At 42.7% G+C, this 26,008-nt stretch overlaps 1 protein-coding gene across 2 annotated transcripts in view; it reads right to left on the bottom strand.

Moving 5' to 3' along the window:
• Positions 1–26,008, bottom strand: part of SMCHD1 (structural maintenance of chromosomes flexible hinge domain containing 1) — a 735,404-nt gene that overhangs the window by 674,775 nt on the left and 34,621 nt on the right. For both annotated transcript variants that reach the window (XM_030213010.1, XM_030213015.1), the window contains exons 3-5: positions 24,248–24,406; positions 3,784–3,866; positions 3,561–3,691 (exon numbers count right to left, since the gene is read on the bottom strand). In XM_030213010.1, coding sequence (XP_030068870.1) covers positions 3,561–3,691; positions 3,784–3,866; positions 24,248–24,406 — 373 coding nt within the window. The remainder of the gene's footprint in view (positions 1–3,560; positions 3,692–3,783; positions 3,867–24,247; positions 24,407–26,008) is intronic.

Genomic DNA, 26,008 nt, shown 5'->3' with positions numbered 1-26,008 from the left:
CCTTGAAGTCTAAATTGTTCAAGGCACTGTCACCTCTGTGGATATGTAGTTCAGGGGAGTATCTTGAAAGAAATCAACAAGGTAAGCTATACAACCAAGGTTGGATACATTCATGGTGAAGACAATTTAAGCTGGAAAAATCTAGAAGGGGATTTCTCTGGCCAGATCTGATTGAACCAGGTACCATGATAGACAGTTCCTGAACTGCTAAATGATTTTTATGGGTGTCTCAAACTCTGAGAGGTCTGTAGCTATAGAGAATTAGGGCCCTTTGACTTGTCTCTTGTTGAGCTGTACTAGGGAGTTGCATGTACTACTGCTAACGCAAGGCACAGCATTCTCATGTCAATGTCTTAAGAATCTAAGATGTGCCATACAGCGAAAATACTTACCTGTAGCAAGTATTCTCCGAGGACAGCAGGCTGATTGTTCTCAGATGTCGGTCATCGTCATCCACGGCAGCCCCAGGACGGAGATTTTCTACTAAAATGTAAAAGAGCTTTGCGACAGCCAGCAAAGCACGGGACGGACGCACTGTGCGGCGTCCGTTCCCGCCTCAGTTATATCAAAAACAAACAAAGAATAAAACCAACTCCAAAGGGGAGGAGGGCGGGTTGCTGAGAACAATCAGCCTACTGTCCTCGGAGAATACTTGCTACAGGTAAGTATCTTCGCTTTCTCCGAGGACAAGCAGGCAGCTTGTTCTCACATGTGGGGTATCCCTAGCCCCCAGGCTCACTCAAAACAACAAAGAAAGGTCAATTGGGCCTCGCAACGGCGAGGACCTAACAGAGATTGACCTACGAAGAACAACTAACTGAGCGTGCAGCCTGGAACAGAACAAAAATGGGCCTGGGGGGGGGGGGGGGGGGGGGGAGTTGGATTCTAGACCCCAAACAGATTCTGCAGCACTGACTGCCTGAACCGACTATCGCGTCGGGTATCCTGCTGAAGGCAGTAATGAGATGTGAATGTGTGGACTGATGACCACGTTGCAGCCTTGCAAATCTCTTCAATAGTGGCTGACTTCAAGTGAGCCACTGGCGCTGCCATGGCTCTAACACTATGAGCTGTGACATGACCCTCAAAAGTCAGCCCAGTATGGGCATAAGTGAAAGAAATGCAATCTGCTAGCCAATTTGAAATGGTGCGTTTCCCAACAGCGACTCCCTTCGTGTTGGGATCAAAAGAGACAAACATTTGGGCGGACTGTCTGAAGGGGCTTCTCCGCTCCACATAGAAGGCCAATGCTCTCTTGCAGTCCAATGTATGCAACTGACGTTCAGCAGGGCGGGTATGAGGACGGGGGACCGCCCCTACCGCCCTGCCCTTGCTACGCCACTGGCTATAACTGTCTTTACCACATCCTCCAGAAACAGGTTTTTTTTTAAGCCTTTCACTGAAAGTAAGGTTACAGTAACATAGTAACATAGTAGATGACGGCAGAAAAAGACCTGCACGGTCCATCCAGTCTGCCCAACAAGATAACTCATATTTGCTACTTTTTGTGTATACCCTACTTTGATTTGTACCCGTGCTCTTCAGGGCACAGACCGTATAAGTCTGCCCAGCACTATCCCCGCCTCCCAACCACCAGCCCCGCCTCCCAACCACCGGCTCTGGCACAGACCGTATAAGTCTGCCCAGCACTATCACCGCCTCCCAACCACCAGCCCTGCCTCCCGATCTTGACTAAGCTCCTGAGGATCCATTCCTTTGGCACAGGATTCCTTTATGCTTATCCCGTGCATGTTTGAATTCCGTTACCGTTTTCACCACCTCCCGCGGGAGGGCATTCCAAGCATCCACCACTCTCTCCGTGAAAAAATACTTCCTGACATTTTTCTTGAGTCTGCCCCCCTTCAATCTCATTTCATGTCCTCTCGTTCTACCATCTTCCCATCTCCGGAAAAGGTTCGTTTGCGGATTAATACCTTTCAAATATTTGAACGTCTGTATCATATCACCCGTTTCTCCTTTCCTCCAGAGCACACGTTTAGTTCCGCAAGTCTCTCCTCATACGTCTTGTAACGCAAATCCCATACCATTCTCGTAGCTTTTCTTTGCACCGCTTCAATTCTTTTTGCATCCTTAAGATACGGCCTCCAAAACTGAACACAATACTCCAGGTGGGGCCTCACCAATGACTTATATAGGGGCATCAACACCCCCTTTCTTCTGCTGGTCACACCTCTCTCTATACAGCCTAACAACCTTCTAGCTACTGCTATGTTTTCTTTTTTTTATGTTGCTCTCTCTCTCCAGCCTTGGAACTTGTAACATCCTTCAACATATGTGGTGGTTTAGTACTAATTTTTTTTTTGTACTTGTAAAATGGATTGCATGGGAGCAAAGTTCCCCCTAAGCTGTGTGGGAGTCCCTCAACTGCACTGCTGAGAGTTGGGGAGGGGGGAAAGAACTTCAATACTGTATTTTCAATCGCTAGGGACAGGCAGGTCCTCTGAAGTCCTGCAAAACTTGTTTGTCCCTCACTATTGAAAATGTGATACTGGAATAGTATCCCCACTGGCAAAAATATAGGTGGCGAGCTTACCCACAGCTTAGAAGGAACAATGCATAAGAGTAAAACTTTTTCCTATTTATTTTGTGTAATATCTATGAAAAACAAAAGGAAAAATAGCCAGAGTAAAAGCAACTTAATGTTCAAAAATTATGCCAGTACAAGTGCAATCCATGACAATGGGAAATATTAAGGAAATAACGTGACAAAAAAAAAACTAGAATTATAATAGCAGGATAATGAGCTGAACCAATGTAGCTCAGCAAAAAAAAAAAAAAAAAATTCTAAGACACACACAAAAAAAATTCAACCGACCTGCAGACACAAAGTGCATGGCATATGGGCTCAGCAGAAAACCTGAAACTGAGTCAGCCATGCATGGCAACTAACACAGCAACTCACATGCAAGAAGTGTATAGCATTTTACATTTTTGTAAATAATGCTCCAACCTGGGGTCTGTCACTGTCACCTAACTGTAAAGAGTGACATCTTCCTTATCCTTTGCGAAATTATGTGCATTTGGTTAGTTTAGGCATAGTTTACCCTCTGTAACCTAGTTGTAGAAACAGCAGGGATAAAACACATGGGTACATTTGTACCCACATACTGGGATCTTACAGCTCATTGTCAAAATCATTTTACTTTAAAAAAAATTCATCACAGGGAAAGTGGTTGCAGATAACTACAAAGGTTTAGTAGTAGAATAAAAGGGGAAAGTAATCAGGAGTGGGGGAAATGAAGACAACATTCCTATTATGATGGATATTTGTGTATGAATGTTTATTGCATTGTGAGCAATCTCTCCAAACACGATGGAAAATATGTATAGTTTATTACATGGTTAAGGAAAAACAAACAGTCTATTCAGAATTTAAAAAGGAAAAATGATATAAGAAAATTCATTTGGCAATATTCCTGTGACATTTACTTAATAAAAGACTTAAAACAGTTTGGGATTAGTTGTAAAGTAACCCCAAACTTTAGGAAAAAAAAAAGGTTTAGCAGTATAAAATGAAACAGAACAGAATGAAGACTAACCTTTCAAAGTCACTTCTTTGTGTAAATTTTGATAATCTATACACAGCCCAGTTGTTAAGTTGTTTGGAGGTCATTCCTCTACCATTGTCAATTACCACAACAGCTGGTTTCCCTTGTGAGTCATCAAAAACCTAAAGAATAAAATACATGGAATTTGTTAACTTGCAAAAGTAAACAGCACAAAAAATGCACAAGAAGTAGAAACAAAATCTCTGTTCCTTACCAGTCTTATCTCTATGTTACGACTGTCTTTGTTATGTGCAGTTGCTGATAATGAATTGTCAATCAATTCGGCAAGGGCAAAAGCTTAAAAATAAAGAAAGTAGAAAATCAATATCCCCATCTTGATCCAGAAGATTTAGTATTCTGATTTTTTTTTAATCTCTACAACATTGGTCTTTCCACCTTTTAATATGGACAAGTTATGTGTTACCTGATCATTTTCTTTCCCTTAGTCCTACTAGACCAGTCCAGAATATGTGGGTTATGTCCATTAACCAGCAGATGGAGACAGAAAAACAAAATAGTTCTGCATGATTTGCCCCTTAAGGGCACCATGCAGCTTTAGAATGCAAAGAGGCATATTTTCAAAGAACATAGACTTACAAAGTTATATCGAAAATGCCCCTCCATGTGACGTCTAATTCCGACTTTGGACGTTTTGTGAAAAACATCCCAAATCCAAATAGGAAAGAAGGTCATTTTCAAAAAAGAAAAACGTCTATCTTTTGTTTTTGAAAATACGGTTGCAAACGTTTTGTGATTTGGACTTTTTTTTTGGTCCACTTCCGAAAACAAAAATGTCCAAGTGCAAAACACACAAAATCAATCCATTGGGATGTAGGAGGAGCCAGCATTTTTAGTAGACTACTACTACTACTACTTAACATTTCTAGAGCGCTACTAGGGTTACGCAGCGCTGTACAGTTTAACAAAAGGACAGTCCCTGCTCAAAAGAGCTTACAATCTAAAGGGCGAAATGTCAAGTGGGGGCAGTCTAGATTTCCTGAATAGAGGTATGGTGGTTAGGTGCTGAAGGCGACATTGAAGAGGTGGGCTTTGAGCAAGACTTTGAAGATGGGCAGGGAGGGGGCCTGGCGTATGGGCTCAGGGAGTTTATTCCAGGCATGGGGTGGGGCGAGGCAGAAAGGGTGGAGCCTGGAGTTGGCGGTGGTGGAGAAGGGTACTGAGAGGAGGGATTTGTCTTGAGAGCAGAGGTTACGGGTAGGAACGTAAGGGGAGATGAGGGTAGAGAGGTAAGGAGGGGCTGCAGATCGAGTGCATTTGTAGGTCTGGTCCCCCGACGTCCCAGAACAGCAATAGGACACCCTAGGGGCACTGCAGTGCACTTCATAAAAACCTCCCAGGTACACATCTGACCATTGCCCCCTTACCTTGTCTGCTGAGCCCCCAAAACCCACTACCCCCAACTCTACACCACTACCATAGCCCTTACAGGTGAAGGGGGCACCTATATTTGGGTACAGTGGGTTTCTGGTGAGTTTTGGAGGGCTCACAGTTTCCTCCACAAGTTTAACAGGTAGGGGGAGGTAGGAGCCTGGGTCCACCTGTCTGCAGGCAACTGCACCCAACACTGGTCTAATGGATCCAGGTATAACATCAGAGGCTGGCAAGTAATGTTTTTCATCACATTTTTGGGGTGGGTGGGAGGGGGTTAGTGACCACTGGGGAATAATGAGGGGTCATCCCTGATTCCCTCCAGTGGTCATCTGGTTATTTAGGGCACCTTTTTGTGCATTATTTGTTCTAAATACAGGTCTAGCTCGAAACGTCTTAGTTTAAGTCGTGGACGTTTTTGTTTTGTTCCATTATGGCTGAAAAACAAGTCTTAGGAACACCCATGTTCCCGCCTGAACACGTCCCTGATATGCCCCCTTGAGATTTGGACGTACTTGTGATCGACTTCACAGAAAAACACCTAGAAATGCGTTTCGAAAATACTGATTTGGACGTGTTTGCGAGTCCAAATGCTGCTTTATGACACTTTTTAGACATTTTTCTGTTTCGAAAATGAGCCCGAGCCCCAAGTGGGATTCATGGGCCCAGAAGAGCGTCGGCTGGAGGCCCTTGTTACAGCTGCGGAAGGAATGGAGGGCACTTCGCCCATGGAATCGCCACGGAATGAGGATAGAGAAGCTGAGGGGGTAAGCGAGACTCGTGGGCAATACTCTGAAAGATATGAACTTCCAGCAGCATTAGTAGTCAAACCAAAAGTGACATTGGATGCATTATGGGACTTAGTGTCAACCCTGGGACAAACTTTTATAACACAGATTAATGAAATTATACCGAGAGTAAAATCCTTGGAAATAGATTTGCAAAAAAAAGAGGAAAAAATTAAGATTTTGAATGATAAAGTTGACATTATGGATCAAAGAATTGTGAAATCAGAGACAATGCAACCGATTATGATAAAAGATTTGACAAGCCTCAGGCAGAGAATGGAGATGTTTGATAATTACACCAAAAATCATAACCTGAGATTTGTTAATTTTCCCAGAGTGTCAAATGTTGCTCCTCTTGAGATGTTGAAACGTTATTTACGTGATGTTTTGAATATACCTGATCAGAATTTGCCACCATTCTCACAAGCATATTATATACCAGGGAGGGACTCAAATCCAATGAATGAAAACCCAATAGATGTTTCTCTCTTGCTTGAGACTTCTGATACTGAGTTGGCAACTGCAGCTACTCTAGTGGTGACGGTCGCATTATTACCAGACAAAAATTGGATTTTCCGTTTGTTTTTCCGAAACAAAGATAAACCTTTTTTAGGTTTTAAGATATTGCTTTTTCCTGATGTCTCTAAGGAGACAAGGCGACGGAGGAAACAATTTTTGATCCTTAAGCCTGAAGTTTTGCACTTGGGGGGTACCTTTTTTTTAAGATACCCCTGCAAGTGCATAATAAGACTTGGGGAAAAGAAATATGTATTTACAGAACCTGCCCATGTGTCGGCGCTTATAGCCTCAGCGAAAATGGAAAAGCGTCAAGGATAGATAAGATATTAACTTCTCTTAACAGAGCTGTGTTATCTTGATTGTTTTTTCTTTTATTATTATTCTCCATGTTTTTCCGAATTCTTGGATCCCACTTTATGGACTTGAGTGTTAATTTTTCCTAAAATATGTATTCTAAATCTCTCTTTGCTTATTATTATTATAAGTAATTTCCTAAGTAACAAACACTTTCCTACACAAGATGTTTCTTGTATAAATTGTTAAATGAATAAACTATAAATAAAAAAATAAAAAAAAAAAAGAAAATGAGCCCGAAAGTAACCTATGGAACTTTGTAAGTCTAAGTGCTTTGAAAATGAGCCCCATAGTATTTCGAATGACCAAGCAATGAATTTCCAAGTTTCCACTTAGGTCAAATATTATATTCATCTATTATGTATACCCTATTATGGGTTAGGAGCTGCCTGAAGATCCAAAGAGATAAGTTACAGGAATTTCAAAATGGAAACATTCAGAACTGTGAAGCAGAGAGCTGCACAGGAATGGGGACTGAAAGAATCCCAAAGGGATGAAAGATGTTGCTGTGGGATTTCCATGACAAAAGTGTAGTCAAAATCTCTGGTGATTCCAGAACCAAGGCTTGGAATGCTCAGAGAGGCGGCTAGAACACCAGACTGAGGCTTGGAACACTTATTGGTTCAAAAGTGAATACCATCCAAAAAACCACAAGAGGCTGTTGGGGCTCGGAGGAAACAGAGGGCTGTGAGCAAGTAAACAGAGTCGACTCCTGCGGCTATGGGTGGGAATGGAATGGATTTTAGCAGGTACGGGTGGGTATGGGTTAGATTTCATTGGGGATGGGTGAAATATCTGTCCCTATGCAACTCTCTACTATGAAGTGACAAGAAACAACAGAACAATACAGAATGGAAGAAAGATCAGTAACATTCAACTAGGGAGGGTTTGTGGACTGGTCTGGTAGGTAGGAAAGAAGGAAATAAAATTAACAGGTAAGACAATTTCTCCTTCCTTATCATCCATAACACATCAGTCCAGAACATGTAGGATGGGATGGAGATAGGGATAGCATATGACATACCATCTTTCTCTGGTTTCAATCAAAGCAGATTACATAGTATATAAAGTTATTCATTTTGTATGAATTTTTGGGTGAGACACGGAAATTCCTGCTAGTACACGTTGTTCTAGTTTAGTTTATTTGGATTTGATGCACTTCCTCTGTTAACAAACAGATTGAAGTGGATTACAAAAAGAAATTAGCATATTCATAGTAACAAAAAGGAACTACAAATCAGTGATAGGATAAATGAACACGCAGCAAAAGAGGGAGAAAAAAATTAACATTAAAAAAATAATCACAAATACTTGCGATATCAAGCCTCTAAGCCCCAGAAGCTTTTTGAAAGACATACGTTTTTAAGATTTCAGCCTGTCTTCTTCTGGTAGATAGCAAGAAAGGCTATTCCATAAGGAGGAGGATAAGAAGAAAAAGGCACGATGTCGAGCCATACCACAGATGGAAGAGGAAGAGCAGAACAATCGTTAAGTGATCTTAAAATTCTCATTAATTTTATGAAACCACCAATGAGACCAAATAGGATACAGTCCCTTCTCTGAAGGTCTTAAAGGCCAAGAGAAGGATTCTGTATACACTATTGGACTGGAAGCCAATGTAAACAAATTAAGAGTGGACAGACAGAATCAAACCTGTGTGCTCAATAAATGAAACTGGCCACTGAATTTTGGAGGGTTTGCAAGTGCTTTAACTGGTTGGCAGGGACTTCTGCTTGTATCACATTACAGTAATCTAGTTTAGAAATCAGGTAAGAAAAAATGTCAGCATTAAAATAGCCATGCACCACACATAGTTGAGGCAGTGCATAAAAACCTGGCTTCACTATTTTGGATATACATGATCAAAAGGAGAGTTTATAGTCCATGAAGACCCCTAGATATTTAAAAGAATTAACTGGGGGAATATACGAGTTAAATAGAAAAGGGATGAAGGAAGGGCTTGTCAGTAAACCAACGTTCGTCTTTGATTGGTTGAGTTTAAGATGGTAGTCATGTAACCAAGCAGCTACAGAGTCTAGACATCTTTGTAGAGGTGTAACATCTATGCTATGTTATGAAATACAGAAGAACAACTGGATGTCATCAGGGTAGAAATGAAACTAATACTGTACCAGCATCCTAGATAATATATGTTAATGGGCTTATAAAAATGTTTAATAACAAAGGTGATAAGATTGGTCCCTGAAGTACTCCACATAGAGTGGGAGCACAAGATGACTTGGAGATGATGGTTTTTACATAAAAGGATTCATCCCCTAAGAAAAGAAGTAAACCAGCAGTAAATACAATCTGTTAATCCAAGATCACACAATCTGCATAAGAGCATTTTGCGGTCTACTAAGTCAAAGGCGGATGATAAGTCTAATGAGATAGTCGCAGCCACTCATCCCCTAACATAAAATTCACTAAGAAACAATGTCAGGGCTGTCTCTATATTGTAGCCCAGCCTAAATTGAGACTGTCTGATATGCAGTGCAAAAGCTTTCTCTACATGTTTCATGAGTTGCAGACTGACTAATTTTTCTGTCAACTGGAAAGAAAATTGAGATTTGAAATCAGCCTACTGCTTACAGGGTGTGAAGGATCAAGACTCCCCCCCTTTAAGGATAGGTTGAATGAAAGCTGTCTTCCAGGGGTGAAGGACCTCACCTACATACCATCATAAGGACTAATGGGAGTAATCTATGTCTAGATTCCTTAATCCAGGAAGAGGGGACTGGGTCAAGATCATTGTTGTAATCTTAAAGAGTATCTACAAACCTAAAGTACAAAGAGTAGATAAAAAAAAAGGTTGGCCATTGATATGACAGGGATATATTTTTATGAATTGAAAGAATTGTCATGGGATCCTGAATTTCCCGACAAATCAAAAGAATTTTGTAAAGTCTGAATTTCGTTGCTAAAATGGACAACAAGGTCATCTGCACACAGACTATCAGGAATATTGGTAATTACTACTATTGGGCTCTAAAACTATTGAGAACAAGGTGCAAGCAGGGTTTAGGGAGGTACTAACAACGGTTTACATGCTAATTTTAAATTATAAGACTTTTGATAGATTTTATATAACATTGATGCTCCTGAGTTCTATGCTTCGTCCAATAACATTTGGCACTTCTGACCTGTCATTCAGTAAGAACAAGCCACTATGGAACTAGAGGTGTTTATTAAGAGTTCTCATAGGGCAGGACTTCTTAGGATATATAATGTCTAGGGCAGATTTTAACTGGAATTCCAGCATTTGTACCTGGTCAGATAAGAAGGAATATTAGTCTGGGGAATAAAGTGACAAAAGTGGTCTACAAAAACATTGACCTGTTGCATTAGGCTCAGAGAAGGAATAGCTATGTATCACTCTATATTAACCTATCAGAGTCTCCAGTCAGAACTCTGTCCACAAAGTCAAAAAAGTTCTGGCTAATCTGGCTAAGTGGCACAGAAACTTTCAAGACTCTTGCAGTGTATATTTGGACTACCGTTTATTTTTTTCTAAATTAATCTTAGTAGTGTATGCAGGAGGATCAGGCTTTCCTAGATGAGAAAACTCATCCAAACTCCACTTTTGAGAGGTGTAGAATGTCCGCTCTGAAGGCCATTCCCACTAGCCACCTCAACTGGTGTTGGGAAGGAGAAAAGAATTCTAAAGTATATGTATGTCACTTGTTGACATATTAATTCAGTAGAGAATTGGAGTTGTGCAGGAATATCAAAGTCTAAAGTTGATATCTGGTTTTCATAAACCTTCTCTACCAGATGGAAAATAAGAGAGCTAAATGCCCAGCATGCATTAATTGTATACCTCTGGATACTTCCGCAGATGTCAGTGGCAAATAGCTGCATGAACATAGAGCTCCCTGTGGCTCACCGACATCAATGCTAATCCTCCCTACCTAACTGCATTATCTGGGCAGAAACAAGAACCAAAAGCCATTTAAATACACTACAGAGTGAATCACTGATGCCAGGAAGGAAAACAAGCAATATTAAAACATATTTCCCAGTATCGGATTGTGACGTGAGCAGCACACAGGCCCCAAGTATGGCGGAACACGTGGGGTTCAGCGGAAAGGAAGAAGATAACCTGAAACTTGATCTATCACTGAGTGCACAGCATTCTGGTACTGACGACTACCAAGCAGGAGCTTCAACTGTTTGCAGATCTAAAGATGGACAAAAAGAAGTAAGTGCTGGCTTGAAAGAATTTAAAATGCTAATTGCAAATTTACATGCACATTTAAGAAATGTGGACAAGTGGTGATGCACAAGATGAAACACCAGACTGATTTGGAAAGTGTTACTGGGTGCCTGGACAAGATAGAAGGCCAAGCTAAAACCCTGCTAGAGAGGCTGGAAAACAGAGACTAGATCACAGAGAAACAACCTAAGAATTTGAGGGGTACCAGAGGTGGAAGGAAAGGAAAAAAAATATGAGAATTATCTGTGTTTGGACCCAGCAGCACAGAATAGAACTTTAATTTATGTGTTTTTTTTCTTTTTCTTCTCTTTGCTTTCACCTTGATGAGACTATGTCACAGTATAACAGTTTAAAGCAGAGGGGACCAGCCCTCCCAGTGAGATTATGGGGAGAGCACATGCAAATTTGAAAGCTTGGGCTGGGTCTCTCTACTTTCTGGGTAATGTAAAATCTGTGTTATGGGAAGGACTAAGTGGTATAACTGACATGAATAGCTAAGTAATTCTCTGTTAATTGTGGCGTAAAGGAAGGTGGGGTGGAAAAGTAAGTATGTAAAGCAAAGTTGGTTTATGGCAGTCTGCAGCCAAAAGACAATCATTTTATATAAGGTTTGGAGGAGAGGAAGGTGAATGCGTAGGGAGAGGAAGAGGGATGGGTTCTGATAAGGAGAAATTAATTATCTGATCATTTTCTGTCCTTTAGGGCCAAAGGATGAAGTCCACACAAATGGGTTGTGACCACCCACCAGCAGGTGGAGATAGAGAACTCTGAGTTGTGCCTCATACGCTCCTGCGCTTAGCAAACAAGCCAGCGTTTGATAAAGCAGTGAAAGAGTGACTGCCTGAGAAAAAACTCCAGCCTCTAGGTCGAAAAAGGAACTATAAAATAAAGGGCAAAACTCCCGCCTTAGAAATAACAGAACCAGAACAAAACAAAACACCTGAAATTAATTTAGAACCCGGAAAAAACAAAACCATCACAGACAGGCAGGCTCTAGACTGATCCTTTGGGACTAAAGGAAAGAAAATTATCAGGTAATTAACTAATTTTTCCTTCCATTACGTCCCAAGGATCAGTCCAGAGAAATGGGATGTACAATAGCAATCCTTAAAGAGGGGAAGGACTGTGATATCCCTACAGTGACAACAATGGCCCCAAAGGGAGCATCTGCTCGAGCAGACACATCCAAATGGTAATGCTTAACAAAGGAATGAGAAGAAGCCCACGTCACTGACCAACAGATCTCTGCCAATGAAAATGCCCTAGACTCTGCCAAAGAAGTCGCCACTGACACACCCTGACAGGATGTTCCTGTCGGGCAATTTTTGAGGCTTAGGAAATGTTGTATGTCCCTCCAGGATTTTAAGATTCAGGCGCTGGATATGATGGAAAGATTCAGACAGCGGGGCTATCCTATGCACATTTTGAAATAGGCTTATAAGCAAGCGCATTACGCGCATAGACCCTGGTTATTTTCTCCTGTGCAAACATCTATGGTCAGACCTTTGGCATGCGTGCTTCCATATTCTCAACATGCTCCATAAGTGGGACAAATAATTTACAAATATTGGCATGTGTTGTCTGTACACCCAGTGTTCAGTGAGCGCCCCAATATTGCATACTGTCATAAGTCGAACTTGGGAGACTTGTTGAAACGGTCATCACCGAATAGGTTTGAAGGGCGTCATGCCCCTTGTAATAGATGTGTGTATTGCAAGTATTCCATGGATACCACATGGATTGCTATTCCAGGCTCTGGTAGTCCTTTCTACTTAAAAGCCAATACCACCTGTAATAGTGAAGGGGTGGTATACTGTATTATTTGTCCCTGTTCACTTTATTACATTGGACATACAAAAAGAGAGCTTAAAACTCAACTAGCAGAACACATCAACAATATTAGGAATTGTAAACAAGAAACGTCATTGGTTAACCATTGGTTCACCAAGGGACATAACATCGATGATTTAAGATGTGTTGTGTTGGTACAAGTGGAGAGTTCTACCAGAGGTGGCAATGTTAGCAACCAATTGTTTAACATTAAACAACACTATCCAGCTTATAATCGAACGAGAAAAACGCCCAAGTTCCGACCTAAATCGGGAGATGGGCGTTTATCTCACAAAAACGAATAAAGCGGTATAATCGAAAGCCGAATTTGGACGCTTTCAACTGCACTCCGTCGCGGATGCGGACAAAGTTGACGGGGGCGTGTCGAAGGCATGTCGAAGGCGGAACTGGGGCGTGGTTATCGGGCGAACAGAGATGGGCGCCTTTCGCCGATAATGGAAGAAAAATATGCGAGTTTAGCGAGAATTTAGGGCACTTTTCCTGGACCCTGTTTTTCCACGAATAAGGCCCCAAAAAGTGCCCTAAATGACCAGATTACCACTGGAGGGAATCGGGGATGACCTCCCCTGACTTCCCCAGTGGTCACAAACCCCCTCCCAGCACAAAATATGACGTTTCACAACTTTTTTTTTTCACCCTCAAATGTCATACCCACCTCCCTGGCAGCAGTATGCAGGTTACTGGAGCACTTATTAGGGGGTGCAGTGGACTTCAGGCAGGTGGACCCAGGCCCATTCCCCCCCACCTGTTACAATTGTGCTGCTTAATGCTTAGTCGTCCAACCCCCCCCCCCCAAACCCACTGTACCACATGTAGGTGCCCCCCCTTCACCCCTTAGGGCTATAGTAATGGTGTAGACTTGTAGGCAGTGGGTTTTGAGGGGGATTTGGGGGGCTCAACACACAAGGGAAGGGTGCTATGCACCTGGGAGCTCTTCTACCTTTTTTTTTGTTTTTGTAAAAGTGCCCCCTAGGGTGCCCGGTTGGTGTTCTGGCATGTGAGGGGGACTAGTGCACTACGAATCATGGCCCCTCCCACGAACAAATGCCTTGGGTTTATTCGTTTTTGAGCTGGGCGCTTTCATTTTCCGTTATCACTGAAACACAAAAATGCCCAGCTCACAAATTAGCGAATAACATATGGACGTCAATTTTTTTCGAAAATATGGTTCGGTCCGCCCCTTCACGGACCCGTTCTCGGAGATAAACGCCCATGGAGATAGGCGTTTGCGTTCGATTATGCCCCTCTATATCTATCAATGGAATACTGTCTCGTCAAGGGGCCTCAATCTCGAGGTTGAATAGCTGTGACCAGTATTGTGTCACAGCAGAAAGGTGGAGCATGTGAGGTATATAACCCCGGTGCTTCATGGGTGGATTTACGTCGTCTGGGGGCGGTGCTTTGTAGCCGACGCTTGGAATAGAGTCTCAATGGTAAGCGGCTACTATGTGTTTGAATATTAGGTAAAACAATTATAGAACTATAATGGATAAAGTGATGTGTTCATGTTTGTTTTTATTGTTCTCATTATGTGTTAGACTTTGGTATACGGCTCCTCCTCCTACTACAAATCATTTCTATAGCGCTACCAGTCTGATGAAGGAAGCACAAGATGCGGTCTCGCATTGACGACCAGAACGAGTAAAGATAATCAGCTGAAGTGATTTACTGTGCAAGTATCTTTTCGACAGCTTTCCACAGGCAGAACACTGTTCTTGCTTTGAGTTATACCCATATTACTTGTGACATTGTGGAATTAATACACCAGAGTGCGACAAATTGGACTATGGATTGTGTTTGAAGCTTTTGAACAGCAGTTTAGCTTCATGATGCTATAAGCTAAAAAGATCTGCATCACAGATTAAGTGAAAGCAAGGTGTTTGTTCCTTGGATTGTATTATATATGCTGTGTAAGCTATAAAATATACTCATATATAGGGTATACAAGGTTTGAATGATGGTTGGGGAGTGGTTGTGAATATCAAAGTTTGTTATGAGGGACTGTGGACACATGCAATTGTAAACTTTGACTCGCTCAAATTGTAGCCAAGCTCAAATGCAATTGTAAACTTCCGTACCTCGCTTGAATTGTAGCCAAGCTCAAATGCAACTGTAAACTTTGACTCGCTTAAATGTACACCAGATGCATATTTGCCACAGCGCCCAATACATAGACATGAACACCAGCAATACACTCCTAACCATCCAGTGTCTCATTATACTCTTACACGCAAACACAACCCACAACCTAGACAACAACCACCCCACTACTCACAAATCGCACAACACTCACATACACACAATGCACGCCCAAAACAACAACCATAACAACCCACTTATATCTCACCACTCCTATGCACAACCTTTAAACAACCTACCAAATCAAAGATACAACAACCAACCAACTGGAATAATCTCCGGATATGAACACCACCAACAAAATGAGGAAAACAATAACAACAACAAAGTCAACTACCGAAGAAACAGACAACTAATAAAAATAAACACGTCACACCCCACCTTGGAACCATATCACTCAATCCAACTAGGATACATCAGTGCAAGATCAGCAGTAAGCAATTCAGTAGACATACTAGATTGGATCATCACAGACAAATTAGACCTCCTATTTATCACAGAAACCTGGTTCCATAGTCCCACAGACCCTGCCATCTTACAAACGTGCCCACCAGAATACAAAATCACGCACTGGACAAGAAATGGAAAAAAAAGAGGAGGCGGAATAGCTATAATATACAAACCTGAATACACCATCACAATCACGGGCAAATCCACCTCACCACAACTTGAATTTGCATCGACTAGAATCAATCATCCAAGCCTAATAGGACACCTTAACACAATCCTATTCTACAGGCCACCAGGAAAATGGCAAGACACCCAAACACAACTCATGGATTTCATCTCGAATACCTGCGTATCAGCCACAAATATCCTCATACTAGGCGACATCAACTTACACCTAGAAGATGACACCTTACCAAGCACACGAGAATTCAAAGAATTCCTAAAACTCTGGGATCTGCAAACACCTAACATGCAACCAACTCACGAAAAAGGACACACACTAGATATCATAACGAATAGATTCGAACTGGACTCAAATATCATACTCGCTAACACAAGATGGACACCTACATTATGGTCAGACCACCATAAAGCAAATGTCACTCTTTGCTGGCGAAAAACACAACTAAACACGAACAATAAACATGAGCGAACAACCTACACAACGAGAGGAAAAATAGACCCCACAACATTCTGGCAACAGATTTACCAGAACGAATGGACTACAAACGCTGACACCATCCAATTCCTCCAAGAATGGGACGATATAAGCACAACAACATTAGACAAAATCGCCCCAGTCCAAACCAGAACATCACACAGGAAAAATGCAAATCCATGGTTCACCGAAGAGCTGAAAAAACTGAAAACACAAGTCAGGAGACTAGAACGAGCTTGGATCAAAAAGAGAGACGAACAAACACTAAACGACTGGAAACTACTTCGGAGAAAATACAAATATACCATAAAACAGACAAAAAGACTACACTACAAAACATTAATAGGACCAAACTACAAAGACACACATAAACTCTTCAACCTCGTGAACAAACTGTTAGACACCACACCAGTTACAACCAACAACAAAGATACACCAAGTGTCGACAACCTTGCGACATACTTCAAGGAGAAAATTATACTATTACGACACAAAATACCCACCAGCCCTACAGAATACACCACTCTTCTAGACTGTCTAGATCCAGAAGAAGGAACACACCCAGCAGACAGAACCTGGACCAAATTTGAACTATTGTCAGAAGACCTCATCTCTAAAACTCTCAAAAGATATGCCAAATCCAACTGCAAACTAGACATATGTCCAAATAGCCTCATGAAATCTGCTCCTCAACAATTCATAATAGACCTAACAAACCATATAAACTACATGCTACAAAATGGACTCTTCCCAAAAGAAAAAGGAAAAATCTTACTCACCCCAATTCCTAAAGATACAAAGAAAAGCACGAGCGAAATAACCAACTACAGGCCAATAGCATCCATACCACTAATAACCAAGATAACCGAGGGTATGGTAACTAAACAACTCACAAACTATCTAGACAAACATTCAATACTGCATGATGCCCAATCAGGATTCCGTTCGAATCATAGCACAGGAATAGTATTAGTCACCCTTATGACCAAATTCAAACAAATAATTGCAACTGGCAACAATATACTCCTCCTACAATTTGACATGTCAAGCGCCTTCGACATGGTTGACCATAGAATCCTACTACACATACTTGAATACTTTGGCATAGGAGGAAATGTCCTGAACTGGTTCAAGGGGTTCCTAACCCTGCGTTCGTATCAAGTCACATCAAATTCAACCACGTCCAAGGCATGGACACCCGATTGTGGAGTCCCACAAGGATCACCTCTCTCACCAACTATATTCAACCTAATGATGATCCCTTTAGCAAAACTCCTATCAAACCATAACCTCAACCCATATATATACGCCGATGATGTGACAATATACATCCCATTCAAACAAGACACCAAAGAAATCTCCAACGAAATCAATCAAAGTCTACACATCATGAACACATGGGCAGATGCATTCCGCTTGAAATTAAACGCAGAAAAAACCCAATGCCTGATACTCACCTCCCAATACAACACAAATGAATTCAACACGATAAACACACCAAACCTAAACCTCCCAGTCTCAGAAACGCTAAAAATCCTTGGAGTCACTATCGACCGCCACCTAACACTCGAAACCCACGCAAACAATACAACCAAGAAGATGTTCTACTGCATGTGGAAATTGAAAAGGATAAGACCATTCTTCCCAAGATTCGTCTTCCGCAGCCTAGTGCAATCCCTCGTCCTCAGCCATCTGGATTACTGCAACTCATTATACACGGGCTGCAAAGAGTAAATACTGAGGAAATTTCAAACAGCCCAGAACACAGCAGCCAGGCTCATCTTCGGAAAACCAAGATATGAAAGGGCAAAACCACTACGGGAGAAATTACATTGGCTTCCACGCGTTACTTTTAAAGTTTGCACACTAGTCCATAAGATCATTTATGGCGAAGCCCCAGCCTACATGTCTGATTTAATAGACCTACCACCCAGAAACGCTAAAAGATCATCCCGAACACACCTCAACCTCCACTTCCCCACTTGCAAGGGCCTGAAATACAAGACGCTACATGCGTCAACCTTTTCCTACATGAGCACGCAATCTTGGAATACACTACCGCGCAACCTAAGAGTGATTAACGAACAAGCTTCCTTCCGTAAACTACTGAAGACTTACCTGTTTGAACAAACTTACGGAAAGAGCCAAAACACATAGAGTCCATACTCACTGTTCATCAATGCAACATACATCCACTTCTGATCCCTCATCCCATAATCCAGTCAATCATACACTCATTCATGGAACTATGTACACCATATGCCTTTGTGTCTAACACTGCCCTTTAGCTTCCCATTGCCTCCTTCCAATGTTTCTATGTTGATGTCCCATTGTTATATTCCTAATGATATTCGAATGTCTCGCACAACTCTGCACAATGTAATCCATAACCAAGTTGTAACAAATGTATTTCTATTATTCATATCTTATTGTAAGCCACACAGAGCCCGCAAAAAGGTGGGAAAATGTGGGATACAAATGCAATAAATAAATAAATAAATAAAAATGATGTTTAATAAATAATTGGTATGCATCAAAGCTATTGGAATATATTGAATGAATGCAATTAAATTTTAACTGCCAGACCCTCAACCATTCTTCTAACGTTCGGAGATCCCTTCTCATCGTTTCTACTCCCTCCAGGGTATCCACTCTATTGGCTATTTTCGTGTCATCCGCAAAAAGGCAAACCTTTCCTTCCAACCCTTCAGCAATATCTCCCACAATGGACTTCAGCTCTGACTGCCTGTAAGTTCCCTTAAGAAAAGAGGGAACGGGGAAGAGGTTAGTAGCAGAAAAGGAACTGCAAGTAAATTAGGTGTTTTGGTTTTGTGTCTGTTGAAATAGACAAAAGCAGGAAGCTCACGTAGAATAGAACTAACCTTAAAGAAAAACCTGTCTTGAAGATTATTGCTTTATGATTACATCCGAAAGGAGGAATAGCCTAATGGCTAGTGCAGCGGCCCAAGAACAAAATAAGTACCTTTTTTTACGGATATGTTTGTGATTTCCTTTGCTATTAGAATTTGAACTCCTTCAAATTGAAGACTTTAGAATAAAAATTAATATCATTGGTATCTTCAAGTCTCTGCTTTTCATCTGCTACAACCCATAGGTCTGGACTAGTCTAGCCGGATAAGAAGTAAGGTGTTTTTAAGTGTTAGGATTAGACTGCTATTAGTCTAATTCCATTATTTAAATTAGAGGTTTACAATATATATGAACATACTTTTTTCCTTATATAGGTATTGCATTAAGATTTTTTTTTTTTTACCTGGCGATTTAGCTGTTTCTTGAAGAGCATCTGGAACCTACTATGCCTGCACTAGAGCTGTAAAAACGTTTTGTTTCTTTGCGGAAACTATTCTTTTTTTTATGCTTATAGAAAACTGTCCATCCTGTAAACTTAGGGGTAGTTTACAAAGGTGCACTAAACACTAGACACACCCATATACTCCTATGGGTGTCTCTAGCATTTAGTACGTGCTTATGTTTAGTGCACGCTAAAAACGTTAGCGAGCCTTTGTAAAAGGACCCCTTAACATGCTTTATAAGGTGGTAATTTCTCAGTGGTGGCAGTGTTTCATCTAGCTTGGGATCTTCTCTTAGCCCAATACCTAACATAACAATGTGAAGGATGCAATTGTACTCATCTTAACACAGTTGGCTTGCAGTTTCAATAACTGTTTTGGGCATATTATACAATTAATTCAGGTAGCTCCTCTACAGTTCTGATTTTTGATGAGGCATTAAGATAAAAACCTCACTTAAAAATTAGTTTAAAAGGGTACAATCATGAAGGGGGCGTGTCAAGATGGCAACACGCTGTTGACCGCGGCTGAGCTCTCTCTCTAGTTACTTCTCGTACTGCTTTCCTTCATTCTTAATGCTGCATACTAAGCGAAAGGGGACAGTAAAGGCTGGGTCCTCGATGGCCAGAATCTCCCCACCACAGTAACAATCAATCCATTGAGAGGTTCGCTGCCAGAACCCCCATCCTAAATACCGGGAGGCACCCTGCTGTTGCTCTAGCAGGAGACCCTGGAGACTTGGAGCTGGATGTCACCCTTTCTCCCCCGGTTCTCAACCCACCGCCTCTCCCCAAGGGACTTGCATCATAGCAAAGGTCTCCTGAATCGGAAGATGTTGAGGGTACACCTTTGGCTCGAGGATCTGAGAAGGCAAGTCCTAACGGAGGTTTTACTTCTGTGGGAGTTCCAACAGCATGAAGCTCTAACACGGAAGCCAGAGGCGATAACTCTGGAGAGCATGTGGGAAGCTCTCCAACGACTGGATACTACGGTGGCCAAATCCACAGCAGGTCTCTGCCCTAGTGAGTACAGTTGATAGTTTGTCTAAATCTTTAGAGGGCACCAAAGCAGAATTTACTACTCAAATTGTTGAAGTTAAAGAAGATATTAAGAAATTACAAGATTTATCAGCTACAATGATAAAAGATAAAATGTTATTACAGAGAAAAATTGAACAGTTTGAGAATTATAATCGTAGATTAAATCTTCGGCTTTTGAACTTTCCTAAATCTCCAGGTGTTACTCCCTTGGAAGCATTTAAGAAATATCTGTTTGAAATTTTGAATTATTCCTCAGAAGCTATTCCCCCCATAAACCAGATATATTATATACCAAACAAAAATGTTCCGGAGGACAGCCCTGGTATGATTCCTCAAGAAATTAACAAGGCAGATTTATTGAATATATCTGAGTTGCTGGAGGTGTCTATCTGAAAACTCTGAAAGAGCAACTTTACTTGTATGGGAAAATTAAGTTCTTACCTTGGTAATTTTCTTTCCTTTAGTCACAGCAGATGAATCCATTAACTGATGGGTTGTATCCGCCTACCAGCAGGTGGGGATAGAGAACACTGAAAAACCATAGTGACCCTTAGACGGCTAGCCCCCAATTGCCTTCAGTATTTGAGATTTCCAAAGCAGAGTGAACTATAAAGGTATAACAACATAAACTTTCCTCACAGCGAACAAACGCCCCAGAACAGGAGCAATAACCATACAAAGGAGGGACGATCTCAACCTCCTATAGTAGAACATCGTGTAGAAATTCTGAAAACTGGTTTCCAACTTCTCCCAATGAGATATACATCTGCATGAAAGATCTGAACAAAAAACAAAGTCAGACAGGGAGGGATCATGGATTCATCTGCTGTGACTAAAGGAAAGAAAATTACCAAGGTAAGAACCTAATTTTCCCTTTCTTGTCATCAGCAGCAGATGAATCCATTAACTGATGGGATGCACAAAAGCAATCCCTACTTAGGGTGGGAACTGCCCACACCGCGAGCAAGCACTTGTGCTCCAAAAATCGCGTCCTGCTTCGCTGCAACATCCAGCCTGTAATGCCGGACAAATGAGAGCTGAGAAGCCCAAGTAGCCACACTACAGACCTCTTGGAGAGAGTGCACCCATTACAGCCCACGAGGAGGAAATTGCTCTCGTGGAATGCGCCTTAAACGCTTCAGGCGGGGACCAGCCTGAAAGCAGATATGCAGAAAAAATGACTTCCTTGAGCCAACGGGCTATAGTGGCCTTAGACGCCGGATCCCCGCGACAAGGACCTGTCAACAATACAAAAAGGTGATCAGAAGTCCTGAAGTCATTTGACATCTGTAGATACTGCAACAGCGCCCTGCGGACACCCAAAAGATGTAACTGCCCAAAGGAGTCCGGGAAATCTTCCCTAGAAAAGGAAGAAAGAAAAATGGGCTGGTTCAGGTGAAACGCTGAAACCACTTTAGGCAGGAAGGAAGGCACAACACGTACTGTTACTCCGGACTCCGAGAATTGTAGAAAAGGGTCCCGACAGGACAGCGCCTGCAGTTCAGACACACGTCTTGCCGATGTCATGGCCACCAAAAAGACTGTCTTGAGAGTCACTTCCTTCTCCAAAGCTCGCTTAAGCGGCTCGAAGGGCGAACACTGGAGAGCCTTCAACACCAGCCCTAGGTTCCAGGCTGGACACGGCGACCAGACAGGAGGACGGAGCCGAAGCACCCCTCTGAGAAATCAGGCAATGTCCGGATTAGCAGAAAGGGACAAGCCAGAGACTTTCCCTCGAAAGCATGCCAATGCTGCCACTTGGACCCGCAGGGAATTGTAAGCCAGGCCTTTTTGTAAACCATCCTGCAAAAAGTCCAGCACCGGCGAGACAGAAGCCCGCGTGGGAGTGATCACCTTTGAAAAACACTACGCCTCAAACTTGCGCCAGATCCGAGCATAAGCTGCGGAGGTGGACCACTTGTGGGCCTGCAAGAGAGTGGAAATGACCTTGTTAGAATAGCCCTTGTCTCTCAATTGCGCCCTCTCAAGAGCCAGGCCATAAGACCAAATTGGCACGGATCCTCCATAGACACCGGACCCTGAACCAACAGGTTTGGCACCAGGGGCAAATGAAATGGAGCCTCCATCATCATCCAACGGAGATCCGCATACCACGGATGCCTTGGCCAGTCCGGAGCGATAAGAATCACCAATCCCCGGTGTAGACGAATCCGAAGAAGGACTCGCCCTATCAAGGGCCAAGGAGGGAACACATATAGGAGGCCCGCGGGCAAGGGTTGAGCCAGTGCATCCAACCCTGCCGAGAGAGGACCTCTCCCTTCTGCTGAAAAAGCGAGGCACTTTGGCGTTTGAACTTGACGCCATTAGATCCGTTCCGGGTGCCCCCCATTTGGCACAAATCTGAAGAAACACTTCTTTTGCCGGTTCCCATTCCGCAGGGTCGATTTGATGCCTGCTGAGAAAATCGGCTTGCACGTTGCTCTGACCTGCTATGTGAGCTGCTGACAGAAGCTGCAGGTGAAGCTCAGCCCAGAGGCAAATCTGAGCGGCCTCCGCGGCCAGGGCCCTGCACTGAGTGCCGCCCTGATGATTTATGTAGGCCACCGCTGTCGTGTTGTCTGACAGGACCCGGACAGCAAGCCCCTTCAGAGTCTTTTGAAAGGCCATAAGAGCCTGGAATATCACTCTCCGTTCCAAACGATTGATGGACCACCCCGCTTCCATGGTTGTCCAATGACCCTGAGTATAACTTCCCTGGCAATGCGCTCCCCAGCCCAAAAGGCTGGCAGCTGTTATCACCAGGCACCAAGAAGGAAGCGCAAGCGGCATTCCTTGGCGCAGCATCCTGTCGGAGAGCCACCACTCCATACTGAGCCAGGCCGCAGGGAGCCACGTTAGTCTGCGTTGATATTCCTGGGAAATCGGAGACCATCGTTGAAGCAGAGCAATCTGCAAAGGCCTCATATGCGCTCTCGCCCAAGGAACCACCTCCAAGGTGGCCGTCATCGACCCCAGCAGCTAGACAAAGTCCCAAGCTCGCGGGCAAGGCATCCGCAGGAGCAGACGGACCTGATTCTGAAGCTTGCACCGCCTTTGGTCGGGGAGAAAGAAACCCCGAGGCCGTGTCGAACCGCCCCCAAATACTCGAGAGACTGTGAGGGGGTCGGGTGACTTTTGGGTATATTGACCACCCAGCCTAGTGCCTGCAAGACAGTCACCACTCTGGCTGTGACACAGCAGCCACCCCAGGCAGTCTGAAATCCAGGAGCTGATCAAGCTACATCCACACCTGCTGGGAGATAGAGAAATTGAAGGCAGTTGGGGGCTAGCCGTCCAAGGGTCACTGTGGTTTTTCAGTGTTCTCTATCTCCATCTGCTGGTAGGCGGACACAACCCATCAGTTAATGGATTCATCTGCTGCTGATGACAAGGAACATTTGTGCAGTTATCTTTCTGAAAATTACAATCTTTATTTTATGGCAAGAAAGTGTGGATATTCCCCGATGTCACAAAACAAACCCAAGAGAGGAGAAAAGCTTTTCAGCAATGAGAATGGAAACTTTGGCATTGGAGGCATATCTTTTCCTTAATTATCCATGTAAATGCGTAGTTAAATATATGGGACTAAAATATGTATTTTTTCTACCAGAACAATTGCGTGCCTTTATAGAAATTAAAGAAGTGACCACTGGTAATATCCAGTAGTTGATATTATTATGTAGTGGGCGGGGTGATAAACGTGTTAAGCATTTCTGATACATATATATGTATGGTCATCTCCTGAGTTTTGTCTTTGAATACGCTACCTTAATTTGTGGTCTAATAAGGATATTGTTTCATGGTTCATGATGACTCATTGTATTACTTTTACTTCTCTGTATTTCATGCTCAAGTGTTTAGCTTGTAAAGATTTTGCTTGAATAATAATAAAAAAAAATTAAAGGGGTTAATCTACAAAAAAGTATAATATAAGCTAAAATAAGTAAGAAAAAGAATACTTACGCAAAGGATTGTGACCTTCACTAGCATAGTATTCATACATGCCACTTTTGACCAGAGTGTCATAGTGCGGTAGAAAGTCAATTCGCTCGTTTGTTGCTGAAACAAGAGACTGGCTAACTGACTGAAGCAAGCATAAAGTAACCCCATCCTTGACTGTATCTGTAACAAAAAAACAAAATACAAAAAAAATGAAATGTGAACTACACTCGATTCATTTTTCATAAAAATGTTGTCACTATTGAAAATGTAATACATCATCCTAGCATTTATGGAGTTCTAAACATATATAATACATTAAATGTTCCACTTAGCAATGGGAAAATTAGGTTCTTACCGTGATAATTTTCTTTCCTTTAGTCATAGCAGATGCAGCCATTACAGATGGGTTGTGTCCATCAACCAGCAGAGGGAGATAGAGAGCACACTTTTTTCAGTGCCTCATACCAGCATGCTCCACTGCCTCTCTTCAGTATTTGAAGCTTCCAAAGCAGTATGGCAAATCGCAATGGATATAACATAAGCTTTCCTCACAGCGAACGATGGCCCTACAACAAAGGGCATTAACTCAGAATGGAGGGAATGAAACATCCTCCCGGAGGGCATAAACTCATCCTCCACTGAGACATAACTGGAGGGAATAAACTCATCCTCCCGGAGGGAATAAACTCATCCTCCAAAACATGAAACTGGAGGGAATTAAGTCATCCTCCTTTAATTGAACAAGAATCCTGAAGACTGTTTTCCGACTTTCTCCCAAGGACGGAATCTCCAGGAAACATGAACAGAACCTGAAATAGATTTACAGCAGATAGCATTCAGACAGGGAGGGATCATGGCTGAATCTGCTATGACTAAAGGAAAGAAAATTATCACGGTAAGAACCTAATTTTCCCTTCCTTGTCATCAAAGCAGATGCAGCCATTACAGATGGGATGTATCAAAGCAATCCCTAGATAGGGTGGGAACAAGCCACACCACGCGCCAGCACTTGCGCTCCAAAATGTGCGTCCCTCCTGGCAGCCACATCCAGCCTGTAACGTCGGGCAAAAGAGAGCTTAGAAGCCCATGTTGCATCACTACAAATCTCTTGAAGAGAGAGTGCTCCAGTTTCAGTCCAAGAAGAGGAAATTCATCTAGTGGAATGCGCCTTAAAGGCATCAGGCGGGGGCCGGCCGGCAAGCAAATACGCTGAAAAGATAGATTCTTTAAGCCAGCGGGCAATAGTGGCTTTAGACGCTGGAAACCCTCTGCGAGGACCTGATAGCAAAACAAACAGATGATCAGAGGTCCTGAAAGAGTTAGTAACTCGCAAATACTGCAGCAGAGTCCTGCGAACGTCCAACAGGTGCAATTGCCCAAAAGATTCTGGAAACTCCTCCTCGACAAAGGAGGGCAAGAAAATAGGTTGGTTTAGGTGAAACGCTGAAACCACCTTAGGCAAGAAGGAAGGCACGGTCCGAACCGTGACCCCAGACTCTGAAAACTGCCGAAAAGGGTCTCTACAGGACAGCGCCTGGAGCTCTGACACCCATCTTGCCGAAGTAATGGCCACTAAAAAGACGGCCTTCAGTGTCAAATCTTTCTCTGAAGCACGCTGAAGCGGTTCAAAAGGAGCACCCTGAAGGGCCTTCAGCACTAGCCCCAGGTTCCAAGCTGGACAAGGTGCACGCACGGGAGGACAGAGCCGAAGCACCCCTCTAAGAAACCATGCCACATCCGGATGAGCAGCTAAAGACACGCCTTCAACCTTGCCATGCAGGG

Source organism: Microcaecilia unicolor, chromosome 1, assembly GCF_901765095.1.
Source record: "Microcaecilia unicolor chromosome 1, aMicUni1.1, whole genome shotgun sequence".
Taxonomy (NCBI): Eukaryota; Metazoa; Chordata; class Amphibia; order Gymnophiona; family Siphonopidae; genus Microcaecilia; species Microcaecilia unicolor.
This window is presented reverse-complemented; position numbering and strand designations above follow the sequence as displayed.